General features: G+C 37.6%; 2 protein-coding genes across 17 annotated transcripts in view; both read left to right on the top strand.

Annotated features, from left to right (window-relative positions):
- Positions 1-19,595, top strand: part of TTLL5 (tubulin tyrosine ligase like 5) — a 414,008-nt gene that overhangs the window by 233,452 nt on the left and 160,961 nt on the right. For all 16 annotated transcript variants that reach the window (XM_069091917.1, XM_069091923.1, XM_069091924.1 and 13 more), the window contains one exon: positions 7,022-7,176. In XM_069091917.1, coding sequence (XP_068948018.1) covers positions 7,022-7,176 — 155 coding nt within the window. The remainder of the gene's footprint in view (positions 1-7,021; positions 7,177-19,595) is intronic.
- Positions 17,943-19,595, top strand: part of IFT43 (intraflagellar transport 43) — a 345,957-nt gene continuing 344,304 nt past the window's right edge. Inside the window, exon 1 of the mRNA XM_069091931.1 lies at positions 17,943-17,947. The gene's annotated coding sequence lies outside the window, so the exon portion shown is untranslated. The remainder of the gene's footprint in view (positions 17,948-19,595) is intronic.

The raw sequence follows: 19,595 nt of genomic DNA, 5'->3' as shown, positions 1-19,595 counted from the left end.
AGCTTCCTCAGTACCCCTTCCCCCAATCTGTTCTCTCTTATATCCTCCCCCATACCTCCTTTAACTTTCTAGTAGGGCAAGATGGATTTCTATACCCCAGTGCCTGTATATCTTATTTCCCAGTTGCATGTAAAAAACAATTTTTTTTTAACATTTGTTTATAAAACTTTGATTTCCAAATTTTTTCCCTTCCCTCCTCACCCACCCCCACTAGTAAGATAAGCAATTCAATATAGGTTGTACATGTGTAGTTATGCACTTTTTACCCTGTCACTTTTCAAATATACGTACTTCTAACTCCCCTCTCCTCCAATCTTCCCTCCCTTCTATCATCCCCCCTCTTATTCCCTGCCCCCCTACTTTCCTGTAAGGTAAGATACCCAAATGAGTGTGTATATTATTCCCTCCTTAAGCCAAATTCAAGAAAAATAATGTTGACCCATTCCCTTTCGCCTGCCTGTTCTTCCCCTCCATTGTAACAGTTTTCTCTTGTCTCTTTTATATGAGATAATTTACCCTAGTCTATCTCTCCTTTTCTCCTCTCATTATATTCTTCTCTCACCTATTAATTTTTAGTTTTTGGATATCATCCCTTCCTATTCAACTGATCCTGGGCTCTCTGTCTATGTATACATGTACACACATGTACACACACTCACATATGCATTTATACACACATACACCCTCATACATACATATATAGGTATGTATACATATATATATATACATACACACACATATATATATTCCCTTCAACTATCCTCATACTGAGGAAAGTCTTATGCATTACAATTATCATTTTTCCATGTAGGAATGTAAATAGTTCAGCTTTAAGTTCCTTATGATTTCTTTTTCCTGTTTACCTTCTCATGCTTCTCTCTCTCTCTCTCTCTCTCTTTTTTATAAGCAATCGGGGTTCAGTAACTTGCTCAAGGTTACACGGCTAGTTATTTCTGGGTGTGGTGCTGAGTATCTGAGCCTGGATTTGATCCCCAGGTCATCCTGGACACTGGAGCAGGTGCTCTTACTCACTGAGCCATCTGGCCGCCCCTACCTTCTATTTTTTTTTTCATTTGTTTGGATCGGTTTTATAGTATCTTGATTTCTGATAAAATCATTTGCTTCTGTTTGCTCTAATCTAATTTTGAAGAAATTATTCTTTTCAGTGAGTTTTTGAAATTCCCTTTCCATGTGGCCAATTTGACTTTTTAAGGCATTTTTTTTTCTCTTCATTGGTTTTTGGTCCTCTTTTGCCATTTGAATTAGTCTATTTTTTAAAGTGTTATTTTCTTCAGTCAGGTTGTTGACTCTCTTTTTATGATTTTCTTTTCCCAATTTTTTCCCATCATTTCCCAATTTTTCCTCCACTTTTCTTACTTCATTTTCAGAATCCTTGTTGAGCTCCTCCATGGCCTGTAATCAGTTCACATTTTTCTTGGGAGTTTTTGATGCAGGAATTTTGACTTCACTGACTTCTTCTGGTTCCATGTTTTGATCTTTTTTGTCCCCCAAAAAGGATTCTATGGTCTGATTGCACTTCCTCTGTTTACTCCTCTTGCCAGCCAGTTACTTGACTTTTGAGCTCTTTGCCATGGTCTGCTTCCTGATTAGAGAGAGCTATGTCCCAAATCGCCGGGGTTTTCGCAAATGCTGTCAGAGGTCTGAGGAGGGTGCCCTCTCTACAGACACCCCAAGCTCTGGCGCTCTGCCACACACCCCAGGACTACCACCCAAGACCGCAACCCAGATCCAAGCAGGTCCAAGCAAGAGCAATTACCCTGTGAATGGTCTCTTGGTTCCCCTCAGGTCTGCAGGCCAGGAGCTCCAGAGGCAGCTGCTGCTGCCGCACCTCTACCGCCTCTCACCCTGGGGGCAGGGGCTGGACTCTTTCGTCACCGGTTCCAACAGAGTTCCCCACTGACCTTTTACTTTCTTGTTGGTTTATGGGTTGAGAAGTCTGGAAACTGCCACAGCTGCTGGTGATTTACTCTCCTGAAGTCTGCTCTGGCCAGTCTGTGCTGCTGGTCGGGGCCACCCTGGTCCAGCCCACGCAACTCACTCAGCACTGCACTTGGCTCCCAGCTTGTTGGGATAGACCCTTCCTGTCAGCCTGCCAGGCTGCCTTCAGTGGGAGATTTACTTCTCTCTGTCACTTTGTGGGTTCTGTAGCTCTAAAATTTGTTTAGAGTCACATTTTAAAGGTATTGGATGTGGTTGGAGCAGAAGCCGAGTGGAGTTCCTGTTTTTATTGTGCCATCTTGTCTCTGCCCACCCCCTCCCCCCACCCCCAGTGAAAGACTTCTTGCATGTTGGGTGAACCCTCTGTGTCAAAATTTGTGGGAATACAAGGCTAAGAGACACACAGAATGAACAAATAAGTGTAGATTGTGATGTGTATTATTGACAGGAACTTCCAAATCAATGAGATTACAAATCCATGTAAGTGCAACAATAGCCCTGTCTAAAGAGGACTGGAGGAAGCCCTTTCCCATTAAGGGTTCCTCAGTACTGGGCTTATATGGACTAGAATCAGTTCCAGGACAGTCCAGCTTTGAAAGAGAGGAATCTTTCTAATTGCCTCTGGCCAGGCAAAGGAGTTTGAACTTTACTTAACAGTCAGTAGAGGGACACTAAAAATTTTGGGGCAGAGGAGTAACATAACCACATTTTTATGTGAGCAAAATTAGTTTGGCAGCATTGTAAAAGGTGAATTGGAGAATGAAGGCAAAGTAAGTAGAACTTTCAAACAGTTTGTCTCATAATTAGGATCCATTAAGAGAATATACAAACATGGAGAAAGGGTTAGGAGAGTGGGCGGCATGTGAACCTTATCTAAAAGAGACAAAGAAGAGTTAGATATGCCCAGTATACATGCACGCATGCAAAAACACACAAATGTTTGATGTAGAAATATTCAGCAGTGAGCTGGAGAAAAGGAGAAGGTTGAGAGGGACTTAGGAGAAGATGGAGCAAGGGAGGGAACATTTATAACAAAACAAATCCGTTTTTGAGAGAGAGGATTAGGAGAACTTAAAGAGCCAGTGACTGGAGTCTAGAAAAGGGGAAGAAAAGAGTACCAGTGGGGTGGGAGCAGAAGCCATCGGTAACATCCCTCTGGTTGATCATTTTCTCTTGTTCTGTTACTACGTTTGTAAAGATTGGGGTGGGGATCAAGGAGAGGGAAAACATACAAGAAGATATGATGGAGGTAAATGCACAATTGATAGTCATAAGTGTGAACATAAATAAAATGGAAAGGATAGTCCACTGTCTTAAAAAGCTAAATCCAGCAATATATTTAGTTTACAAGAAACACTATTAGATTCACGTGGAGTTAAAAATGAGAGACTGGGACAGAATTTATTATAATAAATAGTGGTAGAACAAGAATGGTTAAAAGAGAAATTAACAAGGAAACTATATTGTGCTTAAAAGGCATCATAGATAGTGAAATAATATCAGTACTTAATACATATACATCAAATGGTAAAGCATCTAAATTAAAGGAAAAATTAATCAAATTAGAGAAGAAGTAGACCATTAAACTAAAATAGTTGGGGATCTCAGTACACTCCTTTTAGACTTAGCAAAAAGTTAAGCAAGAAAGAAGGACTTCATTAGAACTTTAGAATAGTTAGATATGATACATCTGTGATGATTACTGAATGAGAACAGAAAGGAGTATACATGTTTTTCAGCCATGTGATACTTTTACAAAAATTGACCATATAGTAGGGCCTAAAAATCTAAAATGCCAAAAGCAACAATATTAAACATCCTTTATTCTTTACAATGCAGGGAAAACCAGTAATCAATCAGTTGAGTGTAAACCTGGGTCTCTTTTGACTTCAAGTCTAGCAAACTTTTCAGTCTACTATACTGCCTTTCAGATGATTGTCAAGATCTTTCCATCTCTAAATAGTATTGTCTAGAGGCACAGGAGTTAGTTCATCATACTTCTAACCCAACTTGATTGGATGCAGCCAAAGCATAAATTATTATATTGGTCACAGTTTCAGAAATTTCTCTCGATTCTGAATTTATAGCTTTCTATTTGCAAACAAAATATTAGTAATTATTTATAATGAAGAGGACATTTCTGTGAAAGTAGATCATCATGTCTTCTTATCATAGCTTTTGCTTCATCTTTTAAACTTTCTGGCATTGAAGGCAGAATGGTGGGAGGGAGAGAGAACTAGACTAGTGTCTAGAGACCTGGATTTTAGCTTTGGTTCTCCAACCAATCTGCTGGATAACTTTGGGCAAAACTCTGGGCCTCAATTTGCTTATATACAAAATGTGACAATTGGATTAAGAGAAGCAGTGTAGTAGAGTGGAAAAACACAGTATTTGGATTCAGAAGGCATAGGTCCAAATCCAACGAAGACACTTCCTACCTAGGTGACTTTGACCTCTTGGACTTAATAGTTACCTCCTCTATAAAATGAGGGGATTGCAACAGATGGCCTCTAAGATCCTTTCCAGCTTTCTAAATCTATGATCCTATGGTAAATGATTTCAAAGTTTCCTTCCATTTCCAACATTCTACTTTGTTTCCTCACACTTTTCAAAAGTTTCCTTTTTGCTATGTAACTTTATTTACAACAAGCTTCTTATTTACACAGAGGAGAACATTCTGGGATCTTTAAGCCAGTTCCTTCTCCTCTGCCTGACTTTCCTTTCTCTAGTAACTATACTGGCCTTCTTTTTGCCACTCAGGCTTAAAATAATCATCTTCATGTCCTTGTGTGCCCTTATTCCCCATATGCTTTCATTCACCAAGTTATTAGATTCTTCTTTTGAAAAATTTCCATACTTTCTTTTTATTGGTGCTCTCTACACCCTGGATATAACCATTATTACCTCATGCTTGCACCTCATACTACAATAACCTGTTTCTTCCTCCTAAACCATCCTGTACAATCTTCCCAGAATCATCTTCCTAAAACCCTGCTTTCTTTATAAGATCAGAAAATGTAGAGCTAAAAGGAAACTTGAGATAGCATCTAGTCAGGCAACACTCATTTTACAGATGAAGAAACCAAGGGTCAGAGACAGTGAGTAATTAAGGTAGTAAGTGGTAGAGCTGAAATTCACATCACTTCTCTTCTTAGAAGCCTTTGATATCTTATGATTGCCTGCACAATAAAGTGAAATTTCTTTAACCTTGTGTTCAAGGTCCTCCGTGGACCAAATCCAACCTAGATTTCTATCCTTATCTTTTGACTTTTAATCTATTTCAAACTTGTCTACTCATTGTCCTCCAAACATGCTTGCCTCTGTACCTGTATTTTTTTAAATTAAGAACTTGACAGTCATCAAAGACACAAACATTTGTTTCAGTATCAGCATAAGAAGAAAAACAAAAATAGATTGCATACAAATTTGTGAATTTCTTTGTACCTTTTAAAACTTATATTAAATTTAAGTGTAGTGAAAAAATTGCCTTGTTTGTATCCCTTTCTGAAATTCTCTGTTTTCTTCAAGCATTTAAAAAAATCTTTCCTTGATAATATTTTCTTTCTTTTCCATTTTGCATCCCTTTCACTACCCACTAAATCACCCTACTTCTCCCACCAGTAGAAGTCCTCTCTTATATCTAATGGGTATAGTCAAACAAAACAAATCACCTCTTTGCCTAATACCTGAAAAATGCCTCCACTTCATCACGTCTTCCTTGACACTTTTATTCCTCCTTCCTACATTACTTTCTTCTCTGGTCCTGATATCCAAATTTTACCCCTTCTTAACGACCCAGCTCAACTCCAGTCTTGAAGTCTTTCCTTACTCTCTTGTCCTAAAGTTATTTTTCCCCTCGTGTGAAAACTATAGCACTTCATTTTCTTACTTCTAACTTGGTACTTAACTTTTTTTTACCTGGTTTTGTGAATTGATCGGCAACAAACCGTAGTAGAGAGATGGCCTTTAAATTAGGAAGATGAGTTCAAGAACCTACTTGGGGCTCACTTACTAGCTCATACAAATTACTTAACTTGGCTAGGACAACTCTCTAGAATTATAAGTTGCAGATAAGACGTTGATCTGCATTGGTAGAGCTCTCATGGAGAGTTTCCTACAGTGATGAAATCTTAAGTTTCATCCAAAAAAACCTTGCAGGCCATCCATCGATGGGCATATGAATGTAATATCCCTGTAGGTATGGAATCTCTTATCTTCTTTGTATTTCCTCCTCTCAACCCAATAGCACCTAGTATTGTACCTAAAACATAGGAAATAGAAAGTAAAACCTGTATTTGAGAATGATATAGAGACCTCCTGAGTAGGAAACTTTCTCTACCAAGGCAGATCAGTACCTTCTAAGCAACTTATAGTCTTAGTAGCCTAGAGCACTTAAGGGTTGAGTGACCTTTCAGAGTCATACAGCCACTAAAATATCAGAAGCATCACTTGAACCTAGGTCTTCCTGACTTTGAGGCCAATTCTCTAGCCACTCTACCATGCTTCTTTTTATTTTGTGATAATAGCTGCTTAGTCACTGTTTTTGGCTTATTGATACTATCTCAGATTCTACCCTGTAGTTTGAATCTGAACCTTATGTTACTTTTAGGTCCTTCTTTCTTAGCCACTGATTTTATTCATATTGACTGACATCTACCAGTTATTTAATGAACAACAGCAACAATAATAGCTAGGATTATTGAGCTCTTTAAAGTTTGCAAAGAAATATGTGTGTATATCTGTATGTATAAACAAATGTATAGATATAGATAAATAATCTGAGAGATTCTCACAACAGCCCAGTAAGCTAGATGCTATTATTATCCTCATTTTAGAGATGAGGCAATAGAGACAGAGAGATTAAGTGTAGCCCAGTGCCACACAAGTCCTAAATGTCCAAGGCAGAATTTGAATTCCTATTTTCTAGCCTTGAAGTTTAGTTAGCTCTATTCACTGCACTGCCTTGCTGCCATCCAGGGTTCACCTGTGTGAGTGGTACTTTCTGAAACTTTGGAGCTTGAGTTTTTTATTTTGTTTTGTTTTTCTCTGTTTTCATTTTTAGGTAACAAACCTGAATTTGGCAAGTGGAGTCACAAATCGAACAGGTGCTACAACACCCCCCACCCTTCGCCCAGTACACAGTCCTGGTGGTCCAACATGGTCAGCACATTCAGACCCTCAAGTCCCTGAAAGCAGAACTAGCCCACCAGTAAATAGGTATGCTAAATGGCGTGGGACTCAGTTTTGGGTTAGATAGGAAGAATGGAAGGCGGAAAAGTATTTAAGTATAGTATCTTTTTAAAGTTTATGATGAAGTGAACAAAATCCTTAGTGTCAGTTTAATGAGCTAGACAAGAAGGAAGAAATATCATTTAAAAATAATTTTAAAGGAGAGGGAAGTGGCACTAGATAAAAAGATCATGGTGAAATTCATGCTATGTTATGAGTAGCTTGTGGATTATGCACACTTACTACTTTCCCCTCTATTCTAAATACCCAAGTATCAAAAATGTAAGATCTAATCTTCCTTTCATTTACCTCATATAGAGACCAAAAAAGGTGGTAAACACACTGTGACCATAAGGGTAATGATGTAATCCTAATAAACTTTCCTCTAGGCGTTCCAATGTATCTCTTCTATCTGTTCTCTGTCTAGCACCCTCCTGGCATTCTGCCTTATTCTGAGTTTCAGAAAGGTGACCTAGGCTTAGGCACCGTTTTAATACCTAATTATTATAATTGTATTAGTTAATATTAGACTTGCTACTTAAGTAGCTTATTTCAGAAAATTCACAACTGCTCAGGTTCTCTAAGGCTATGCCAACAGTATACAGGCTGACAAGAATAAAAAACCTTCACGTATGGGTCTAAAAACAGACCCTATATTTTTGGCTAGCTAAAATCAGAGAAACTCATTCACCAGGTTTGCTGCAAAGTGATGAATTTTCCATACCAACTCTTGAAAACCACTACTATTGCAGAAGGGTTGCAATATAAATTGTTTTTTTAAAAAAAGAATGAAATGAAACTGTAGATCCTTAAAATATGTAAATATCCCTTAATATGTGAGGTAAGTATGTTCCTAAACAGTTGGCTATAAAGAGAAATTCAGTATATAGAACTTCACAGACTTAGTCTGCTTTTATCCCAGGAGGAATTCTCATTCTTTTCTTGTGTGTGTGTGTGTGTGTGTGTGTGTGTTTTAAGTGTCTGAGGCCAGAACTGAACTCAGGTCCTCCCAACTCCGGGGCCGGAACTTTACTCACTGTGCCACCTAGCCACCCTTCATTCTTTTCTTTTCTTTTTTTAATTTTATGTTTATTTTTAGTACAACATTCATTTCCACAAGATTTTGAGTTACAAATTTTATCCCCGTCTTTCCCCTCTCATTCTTTTGTAAGGGGACTGAAGGTTTTAACCTGGCCTCAGGTAACCCTTGTTTCACAAGACTGCTGGGATACCAGGTCATTTCCAGAATCATTTCAAGAGATATAATGCTGTTGAGAATTCCTAAAGATACCTGAAAGTAGATTTAAACTTCCAGGTCAGTCATAGAGTTAGCATGACTTCTCTGAAGATTATAAAATACTTTAATCTCCCTAGAAATTAGTGCAAAGTAAATGTAAGTTGCTATTCTTTTTTATTATTTCTATTGTGACAGTGAATTGCAGTACTTATAAACCTTGACAGTTCACCAAAATAATGGATAATCATAGTGTTCAGTGGGCTGCCCTAGGAATTAGAATGAAATTTTAAGAGAATCCTGTTATTGTTTATAGGTTTCATCTCCACATGTTGGAGGATTCAGTTACTTGGTAGCCACAGGAATGAAAACTAGTGATTCACAAAAATCCTGCATAGTGTTATTTTTTATTTCCCTGTGGTTTTCTTATTGTTCTTAATTTTTATGGATCACACACATTTTTTACCAGACAACCTTGTTCTTCCCTTACTCCACTCCCCCCCCCACTTTAGAAATAACCTCAAGTGTGGCCCCAGGGTTTTTGTCTCCTATAGGTCAGTGTGAGCTCAGCTCCTCAAGTCCCTGCCTTCTTTCAGTCTGTCTGGAGTTTGTGCTTTGTTGTGGGAGAGGAAGGCAGAAAGCCTATAACTTGCCCAGACTGTCTGAGGCCTGGCCATGAAGCTCCCTAGACACAGTAGAGTTGGACTTGGCCAGCCATTCTTCTGTGTTTCTTTTCAGAGGGAATATGTGAGATTTACTGTAGGCTCTTCTCCAGAAGAGAAAAGAGTTGGGGTCAAAATATGTTTAGTCCCCCAGTTATCAAGGACTAGAGTGTACCTTCAAACAAAGCAGGCTCTTATTGGAAAAATCATGTGTCACTAGAACTTGCAGGTATGGAGTGCTTACCACTATACCGCCAATGCTTCCCTTTTAAAAGTGACTATTATGGTTTCCAGATTCTGATGCATAACTGACTTGGCCCCTTTCTACTCAATAAAGTGTGTGTTTGGGGCAGGGGAGCGGTGAAAGGAGAGTAGAGACTTTAAAATTATTTTATCCAATAGAATTATTCTTTCTCTAGACACAATAGATAATTAGGTGCTCAGACTTTATTAATGTTGGTTTATTATTGCCATACTTCCGCAGAACCTAACCACAACAGGAAGGGCACATTTTTCTTTTTCTAGCACTCATTGAGTTAATAGAACAGTTTTCCTCTGTGGGAGCTAAAAGGGTTACTTACTGTGAAGTGTTGGCGGCAGCAGTGGCTGCTGCTGCTTTGAATGATCTGGGAAGGACAGGGCCTCAGACAGCTTGGCAGGAAACTGAGGCCCTGTTTTGTTCCAGTCCAGCCCTTCCTTGTGGATAGAGCTGTCAGGGAATCCCACGATCGTCTGGCTTCTGCCCTTTTGTGTGTTTTTCCAGAATTTGTCACTGAGGTATTTTTATCCATCCTTGGCTTTTTAATGCATGGAACTTGGGTATTTGTCTATTCCTCGACACTAAAGGTGGGCAAGGTTTGAAAATTGTTCTGTTTTACATCAGCTGATCCTGTTGAACTGCTTTGTCACATTGTACAAAGGAATAGTCGAATCATCTTTGCAGAAGAGTGCTTTTTGGCATCTTTGTTAGGGGCAGCTCTGCCTGGGCCAAGCACAAATTGAACAAATGGATTGTTGTCAGTTCCTCATTGTTCCTGTTATGGATCAAAATGAAAAACCGCATCTGAGAATTTTGAATCATGAGTTCCTTATCATAGCTCATTTTTCTTTTATCTTTTTAAGTGCCTCTTTTGGGTGTTTGTTTTCAGATACTTAGGTTCAAGCCTAGCTGATTCCCTTTCTCTTACTTCTTCAAGATTGTCTCTTTAAAGTAGCGAAGATTTAGGCATCTGCATTGGAATCCTTCCATGTTCAATCAGTCATTCAAAAAGTATTTAGTGAACCTCTTCTAAATGTCTTAACATTTTGCTAGGTGATATGATCTGTTGCCAAAAAAAAAAAAAAGACATAATTTATAGTCTAGTTTAAAATAAAAGGCCCTGTCCCTAATTTTTTTTTTTTTTTTTTTTTTTGCTTTTTTGGTAGGGCAATTGGGGTTAAGTGACTTGCCCAAGGTCACATGGCTAGTTTTTGTATTAAATGTCTGAAGGTAGATTTGAACTCAAGTCCTCCTGACTCCAGGGCTGGTGCTCTATTCACTGCACTACCTAGCCTCCCCCCCCCCCCCCCCGCTTTTTTTTTTTTAATTTTTGCTCTGATATTTCTATACCACGTGATCCTTGTTACTGTCATCTACTAGCCTCTTGGTCATTCTTCCTTTCTCAAGTTCATTACCTGACTTAGAGTCTTTCTCTTTACCTCATTCATGTCTTAATATATGGGCACCCAATATATAAACTGTTGTCTTCTCAAATACCCTTCCCTCCTGCTTCTTCAACTACATGACCTATATCTTCGCTCTACCTCAGCCACCTATACATGTTGTCATAACTTCAATCTTACGGATCACCTCTAATTTTACTATCTTGAATGATTCAGAATTCTGTAATTTTCCTCTCTGATAATGAATTCCTATCCTGCCTCACTGCTGTGAAATCTGTTGTTTGTATTCAGCATGACCTCCAGTCCCTCCACTCTTCCCTGTTCCTCTGGTGCATCACCTCATTACTGGCCTTACTTTCTTGTACCTTAGAGTTTACAGTTTCAGCTTTTTATTTTTCACCTCTGAATTCTTTGCTTCCTTATCATTTTGCCAGTCACACCTTGCCAAACCCCAGTACTAGGTTCTCCCACCATATTTATCTTTTCAGCTCATTAGTCATATGCTACAGAACACTGCTGGAGAAAATCATGAAACTACCTCCTGATCTACCACAAATTAGTATTATCTAATTTCAAATGGATCCTTAATAACTCAACTTTTATTCCTCTATTCTTTCCTGATTTACTGGAAATACTTTCAGCAATAGTTACTCCGACATCCTTTTGAAGGCCCTTATACTAGCCTTCTGTCTCCTCTCTCAGAAGAGGACATCTCCTCCTATTTTAATGAGAAATTACAGAGCATCTCTTCTGAGCTTCTCTTATACACTGCTAAATCTGATTTTGTTCTCCATCATTCTTTCCTTCTTTGTTCCATTCTTTAAGAAAAGTGGCCTACTTGCCAGAGATAGTTCCTCTACTTGTATTTTGTCCACCCTTTTTTCTCTCTTCTGGGAACTTTTCCTTCTGATCATACCTTCTCCTTTCCTTTTCAGTCTCTTTTAATCTAATGGCTCCTTTTTTGCCACCTACAATATGCCTAGGTCTCCCCATCCTTAAAAAAATACATTCACCTGGTCCTTCCATCCCCTTAAGTCATGATGCTATCTATGACTCTTCTCCTTTTTGAAACCTGGTTCTTCAAAGGGGTAACCTACACTCACATTCCTCATTTTTTCACATTCTTACACTTCTCCATCCCTTATGTTCTAGTTTCCCACACTACCACTTGACTGAAACTTTTCAGGATTGTTACCAAAATTCTCTTACGTGTTAAATCTATGACTTATTATTATCTTTCCTTCTCTGTACTTTTTGGCACTGTCAACCATACCTTCTTCCTCAGTTCTCTTTCTTTGGTCATCTATGACATTGTTCTGTCTTATTTTTCATCATATGTATCTGAGCATTCCTTCACTGGAGTATCATCCAAGTTCCACCACTTAAGCATGTGTTTCCCTGAAGGATCTGGCCTGAATTCTCTTTTCTCCATTTTCTTTTGGTGATGTAGTCAGCTCCCATAGGTTCTCTTACCATTTCTATGCACATGACTCCCTAATTTTCTGAGCTCTAGGTCCACATCTAGCTTCTTTCTAAAGATTTCCATCTTCCTGTCCTTCTGGATTCCAATTCAGATTGTCCACTATATAACTCATTATATTTCCTCTCAAATCTATACCTCCTCCTAAATGCATTTTTCTTTAGAGGACACTACCATCCTTGAAGTATACAGTTTCAGTCTTCATCCACCACTCTTTATATTTAATCAGTGGCCAAATTTTACCATTTCTACTTCAATTATAATTGTAATACCCATCCCTTTCTCTCAATTCACCAATCTACTCCTCTACAAGTTTAGCCTCTAGTCATCTCTTGACTAGAATGTTATATTAACTTCCTAAATTATCTCTCTGCCTCTAGTCTCCCTCTTCTCCGAAAGCTATCTTGCACACAGCTGCTATATTAGTATTCCTGAAATGCTTCTCTACTAACAAATTTGCTATAGTGCCATATTGCCTCTAGGATAAAATATAAACTACTCAACTAGAAATTTTAAACCCTCTACAACTAGTCTGTTATCTACCTTTCCAGATTTATTTCTGAAAGCAAGTATTTATTTATTATTCATTCTTTCATTCATTTTCATTTATTATTTATTCCCTTCATAAACACTACATTCCAGCATAACTGATATGTTCTCTATTACACCCTGAACTTGACCTGCCATTTCCATTTCTGCATCTTTGCATAGGCTGTGCTCCATGTCTGAAATGCATTTCCCCCTCATCTCTCCCTCTTAAAATCCTGTTATTTCCCATTTGAAGTCTTTACTGATCCACCTATTTTTAAGTTCTCTGCCCTTCCTGAAATTACTTTGTAATTATTCCCCCTAGTAAGTTGCTTGAGGTCAAGGACAGTTTCATTTTTATCTCTGTATCCCTAGTACCTAGCATAGTACCTTGCATGTAATAAGTGCTTAATAAATGTTTTTTGAGTTGTATGATACAGACCACTCAAGAATAAAACAATCTGTAGTATATGATAAAGTCAAGTTCAAAATGAATTAAGTAAGGGAGATGTATGATTCTCTAAAAGGTACACAGTGGCTTTATAATCACTTTGGAAACTGAAACCAAGGTATTAGTGACATCAAACTGAAACCTGTGGGGGGAATGGAACTTTTAAACCTTGCCTAATAAGAATCTTGCCATTCCATTTCTTAATGTATACATTTAGTCTGAGAAGAATAGGGACAGTAGCTCTTGCTTGACAAAGGAAAGAGAAGCTTAAGCCTGGGCCTGTAGGACATAGACTACCCATTATACAACCCAGCAGCATGAAGAGAGTTAAAAGCTGCATATCCTTTCCTTGTGTCCCGTGGTAGGCATCGGACGAGCACCAACACACTATCCTTCCCTTCGTTTTGACCTTCTTTGTTAACTGGAGACTTGCTCCCCATCAGGTCCTCCTCAGCTCTCTCCTTTTGGTTGCGAAAAGTTCCACTGAAGCCTGCTGTTCCTGCCACTGCACATTCATATTTTCCATCCATCCTGGGGGTCATACTTTGAGGTGGATTTTCTCTGTAGGATCTTAGAGCTCATAATTTGGTACTTTATTCTATTATATAAAAACAGTTCTTTTGCCAAAAGTCAAGTCAAAAAAGAAAAACTCCAGAAAGTTTTTCACAATTGTTTCCTCTTTCAGAATTATAAGGAAGTCTGATTTGACTCCCTATATTCCCTTTCCTTTTTTCCTTTAAAATAATCTCCCTTCCAATTCTTGCTCCCACCTTTACTTCTTTCTGAACAAAATTTAGTTTCTTTACTTTTTTATTTGGGACCATTCCACTTCTTAACTCACTCCATGACCTATAACCCCAGCAAGAGACTTTACCTCTCAGTATAGTGCTAAAGGGAGGATTTAAAGTTATTGCCTTATGTTAACCTGAACTTTTTTGGGAGATTCTATTGTGTATATCAAGCGTGGCTGGGTAACATGTGTACTGTGCTAGGACCAGAATGACTGGGCATTGTGCCAGATACAGGCAGCTTGGGCAACCCAGCCACCCCACTGAATATTAGGGAAAGAAATTAGGAAATTTTGGAGTTCGTCCAAAAGTAAATATTGCTGGGCTTCCTGCCAGGGGCCAGGGTAGGTGGGTTGGAGGACATGGGCATTGTGCCAGAGGCATGGTGAGGAAAGTATAGTGCTGCTCATCTCTACAAGCCAGAATAAAATTGAGGTTGTTTTGTGATGTACCATTCTTGCATTTTTTTATATTTTAGCTTAAATAGAATTGTATTCAGATATCTAATGTACGAATGTTCAAACAAGATAAGCAGTCTTAGAATCTCTTAAGATTACCAGCACAGACTCATAAATGTTGCCTTGTTTTTAAATGTCCAAGAAAATTAGATTAATATCTTAGTTTCAAGAGCATAACATAGCTTCATATGCTAAGTTATATGAAATTCTTTCATTAGAATAGGGGAAACATAACAGAATTGACTTGTTTTTTCATTTGTTCTAATATGTATTATTGTTAAATCAGCTCCCATCATTTATGTTTGTCAGGGGTCCCCCAAACAGTGATAAAGGAATGTTCATGTGTTTTTTCTCTGGATCCTGCTGAGAATCACTGAAAAAGTGTTAAAGAAATTTTCCTTCATTTCAACTCAGAGAAAGCAACATGAAGTGGAAAGGAGGAGGGTAGAAGTTTTAGTGGATTTTTACAAGACCTTTAACTAAAGGACCTCTTTTATATCTCTAGCCTATCTGTTAACAAACTCTTGTCCCATAACAAAAGACAATGAGTTATTTCTCTTGGATAAAGAACTAGAATTTAGAAACTGAGAGGGAAAAAAATTCTCCCATCCTTAATTTTTTGTTAGAGTGAAGTTTTTCTGTACAACATAGCCACAGAGAAGGGTTTAGAATTGCACATGTAAAACAGCAAAAACCAGTCATAATTTTTAGTATTTTATATCTGTATAAAATAGTTTAAGTACTTTATAAATTCATTTTTCAAATTTTCAGAACGAAGCAGGGATTATTAAATTAAAATATTGGTGATAAAAACTTTTTCAAAATAAAGGCAATGAAGAGACTAAAGACTAAAACTCATTTGAAATGTGTGCCAAAAGATAGACAAGAAATCCAGGATTGTCTGAGAAATAGCATCAGAACGAACATTTGAGAGTTCAGGGAATTAGAAATAAATCATATTTCAAAATTGTAATTGCCAGTATCACTTTGGCATGACCATGTGTTCGTTATATTAAAAGTATTATAACTAGATTTTTGTTTGGGGGTTTGGGTTTGGGGTGTTTTTGAATGCTCAATCTCTCTGTCTTGCCTAGGCTGGAAGTGTGGCAGTCACTCATGGGTCTAATCCCACTTCTGATTGACACAAGAGCTTTGTTCTACTCCATTTTTGACCTAGGCCAGTTCATTTACTGCATAGACAACCTAGGGGACGCCCACGTACTCATAGAAGTTCACTAATTGTATTGGTGCCACATTAATGCAGACAGCCTTTGAGCTTAGCTCACTACAGCTCAGCCAAGCCTTCTCAGCAGCCTGGATTACAGGCATTCACTACCACGCTCAGCTCCCTGCCTGTATTTTTTTTTTTTATGGTAGAGGCAGAATATATAGAATGATGGTTAATTTTATCAGTGAGTAACCAATGTGACATATAATCAATTAGTCACAGAGCCAATAACCAGTTATTTGACGAGTTTCTTGAAATATATTTAAGCATCTTGTGTGATGTTCCATATTTAAGCTGAGGCAAGGTAATGTGATAGTGCAGTCAGGATGAATTTAACTTAGTTTGTTAAGTAGGATTTGTAATACTGACAGTAATAGGACAATGAAATATGGTCTTTCAAGCAAGAGAGATTCTTAAGGTAGCTAAAAACCCCCACACTTCAAATATTGAGAAACTGTAAAGGTAAAAATGGCAGTGATGTCTCAGATGATAATGATTTCCTTTCCTTCCACCACTGCCACATCCTTGGTCCTTCTTAACCAGTTCCTTGTTTTTATCAGATCTTCTAGATCCCTCCTTGCTCTGATTTCCTTCCATCACATTATTGACCCCATAGTCAGTCATTTCAGTTCCACAAACATTAATCAGTTATTAGGTACAGAAATGCCCCAGTAATTCCTGCTGAAGCTTCGTAATGTCAGGTGAGGTGACCCCAAGTTCTAAAGGCCTAGGGGAGAAGATTGCAACCTGGAAAGGCTTTGAGTATAGATAATCTAGGTAGCCGATTGTGCACGCTGTCTGAGGAGTGGTGTAAGTATTATCACCCTGAATTTGGTTGCTAAGTGATGAATTTTTTTTGCTGTAATGATCCATGAAAGAGATCAGAATGTAAAACATTCCTCAGTCCTGTGTGATCTCCTTTAGACCACTGGTGTCAAACTCAAACAGAAAATTATAACTGTAGGCCTTATATTATATGACTTAGAAAACTACAAATTAACATCATCTATGTTTTACTGTATTTCTATTAATTTTGTTAAATATTTTCCCCTTATATTTTAATCTGATCTGAGTAGTACTAGAGAGTTTTGCAGGCCAGCATTTGACATCTTTGATCTAGAGTGGTAAAAGTATAGAAAATTTAAAGGATCATACAATTTGATTACTATTTATGAAAATTAGTTTGACTATTATGTTGTTTGCACAGTGACCCATAATAATTCAATATAATATTTGAGAAACTAAATCATATTCTTATTGATATTCTCAGCATAAATTAGTTATAAGACCAAAATGTTGCTACTAAATGAAAGAATGGTCTTTACATTCCACTCAATAGCAAAAAAAAAAAAGACAATTTTAGGAGTTGGTTTCACTGTATACCTAGTGGCAACTAAATGAACAATTTCTTTGATAATTATTAACTTGGTTGCAAATATTGAAAAACATGGTAGACATCAGGAAATGAAAGAGGATAAAGGTTTTTTTAGACATCACATGTGATTACATCATCTCTAACAGCTTGACACTGATTCTTATCCCCATTTCTTAGAGAAGTTTAACCAAGGCAAAGCAGTTGTCACAATGACAAAGCATAAAGATCTCCAAAACTGTGTAAACCAGCAAACACCTGATTGCCTTCCCTAGCTGAGAGATATGTTGGCAAATGGTTGCCCTGCAGCCCACCTAGCTTGGCCCCTGACAGGAAACTCAGCCATATTTACTTTTGGCTTATTTCCAAAATAACCTATTTTCTTTTCCTAGTATTCTGTTGGGTGTCTGGGTTGCCTCAGCTGCCTTATATCTGGCATGGCATCCAATTTCTTGTCCTGGCATTGGACTCATGTTACCCAGCCACTCTTATGTGAATGACACTAGAATTCACTAAAAAAATGTCAGGCTTAGAATTGAGCACCATTTGTCAAATATTGTGGAGGAGTTTGGGGGAAGATTATAAGCACAGTTTCCTCTCAAAATGGCAAAAATCATTAAACGGAAAAATGAACCTGGAAGTAGTGTGGCATGAGACATCCCAGGAGCATTTGTAGATGAAGGTGGAAGACCAGCCACAAATAGATGTGAAATAAAACAGATGCGCCGATATCTCTGTGGTTAGTATCTCTAGCGGTACCACTTCCGTACTTAGTGTGCTGTGTAAGGGAGTGGAAATGACACTTAGAAGAAGGGGATCAGGAAGAGGGGCTATAGCTCGTTGCGTACAGAAGTAATCTATTCAGAAGGTGATGTCATTTTATAGGTACATGGGGATGGATTTTGGAGAATATTTCAAAGAGGATGATACACCCTTTTCAGTGGAAAAGGATATATGTATATATACAAACACATATGTATGTCTATACATATGTGTATATATACACATGCATTATTATTGTGCCTTCAAAATGACAGAAAAATCCTCAATAATTATTCATAATACATCTACTTTCCCTTCTCTATAAAATCTATAAAAATTTTTATAACTTATTTTTAGCATTCTTTTCTTTTAAAATTTTGAGTTCCAAATTCTCTCCTTCCTTTAGCATCTCTTACTGAGAAGACAAATTTATGGTATCAATATACATGTGAAATCATGCAAAGCATATTTCCATTGTTAGCCATATATTTTAAAAGCAAAACAAGAAAGTGAGAAATTACACTTCAATTTGTACTCAGTTTATCATTTCTCTCTCTGGAGGTAGATAGCAATTTTTTTATCATGAATCCTTTGGAATTGTCTTGGATCGTATTGATCTGAATAATCAAATCTTTTACAATTGATCATCATTAAAACATTGCTTTTACTGTGTACAAGGTTCTCCTGGTTCTTCTCACTTCACTTTGCATAAATTCATATAGGTCTTCCTATGTTTTTCTGAAACTACACCCTTGTCATTTCCTGTATCACAATAGTAGTCCATTACAATCATATGCCACAACTTGTTCAGCCATTCCCCAATTCTTTGCCACCACAAAAATAGTTGCTGTGAATATTTTTGTACGTATAGATCTTTTTCCTTTTCCTTTGACTTGTATCCTGAAGATTCAGGATACAGTAGTGGTACTGCTGTTTGATAGCCCTTTGGGCATAGTTCCAAATTTTTCTTCAGAATGGTTGGACCAATTCACTTTTGACTCCCAACAGTTCATTAATGTACTATTTTTCCTCATCTCCTCTAGCATTTGTGTGAGGTGCTACCTCAGAGTGATTTTAATTTGCCTTTCTTAAATCAGTAGTGATTTAAACCATTTTTTCATATGGCTGCAGAAAACTTATCTCCTTTGACTATTAATTGGGAAATGGCTCTTATTTTTATAAATTTGATTGAATTCTATACATATCTAAGAAATGAGGCCTCTGTCAGAGAAAACATGCTGTAAAAATGTTTCATTGTACTTCATTGTCTATAGTACCTTTTAGCAAAATGTAGTTTGCATGATTATGTCTTTTAATTAGGTTAATTTTTGCTTTTGCTTTGTCAGAGATTACTCCCCCTGCCTTCTTTCTTTAGGTCGGCTAAAGATCCTTCTCCAGCCCTTTATTTGAATTTTCTCTGATCTTTCTCTTTTCAGTGTGTCTCTTGCAAATAACATATTGTTAGATTCTGGTATCCAATCCATTCATCTATCTACTTCTGTCATTCATAGTTATGGGTACTGACTGTGCATTTCCCTCCATTCTATTTTCTTCTGTTTCTTCTTCTCTCTCTCTCTCTTTTTATACTGACCCTCCTCAAAAGTCTCTCTTGATTCTAACACTGCCTTCCTTAATCTGTCCTCTTTTATCATCCCCACCACATTCTCTTATCCCTTTCCCCTTCTATTTCCCTGGTAAAGTTACATTTCAGTATACAACTGAGGGGAAGAGAGACAGAGAGAGAGAGAGAGAGAGAGAGAGAGAGAGAGAGAGAGAGAGAGA

This window comes from Petaurus breviceps, unplaced genomic scaffold (genome assembly GCF_028583685.1).
Source record: "Petaurus breviceps papuanus isolate PSGF00001 unplaced genomic scaffold, PetGlider_PUasm1.0 189, whole genome shotgun sequence".
NCBI classification, from domain to species: Eukaryota; Metazoa; Chordata; class Mammalia; order Diprotodontia; family Petauridae; genus Petaurus; species Petaurus breviceps.
This window is presented reverse-complemented; position numbering and strand designations above follow the sequence as displayed.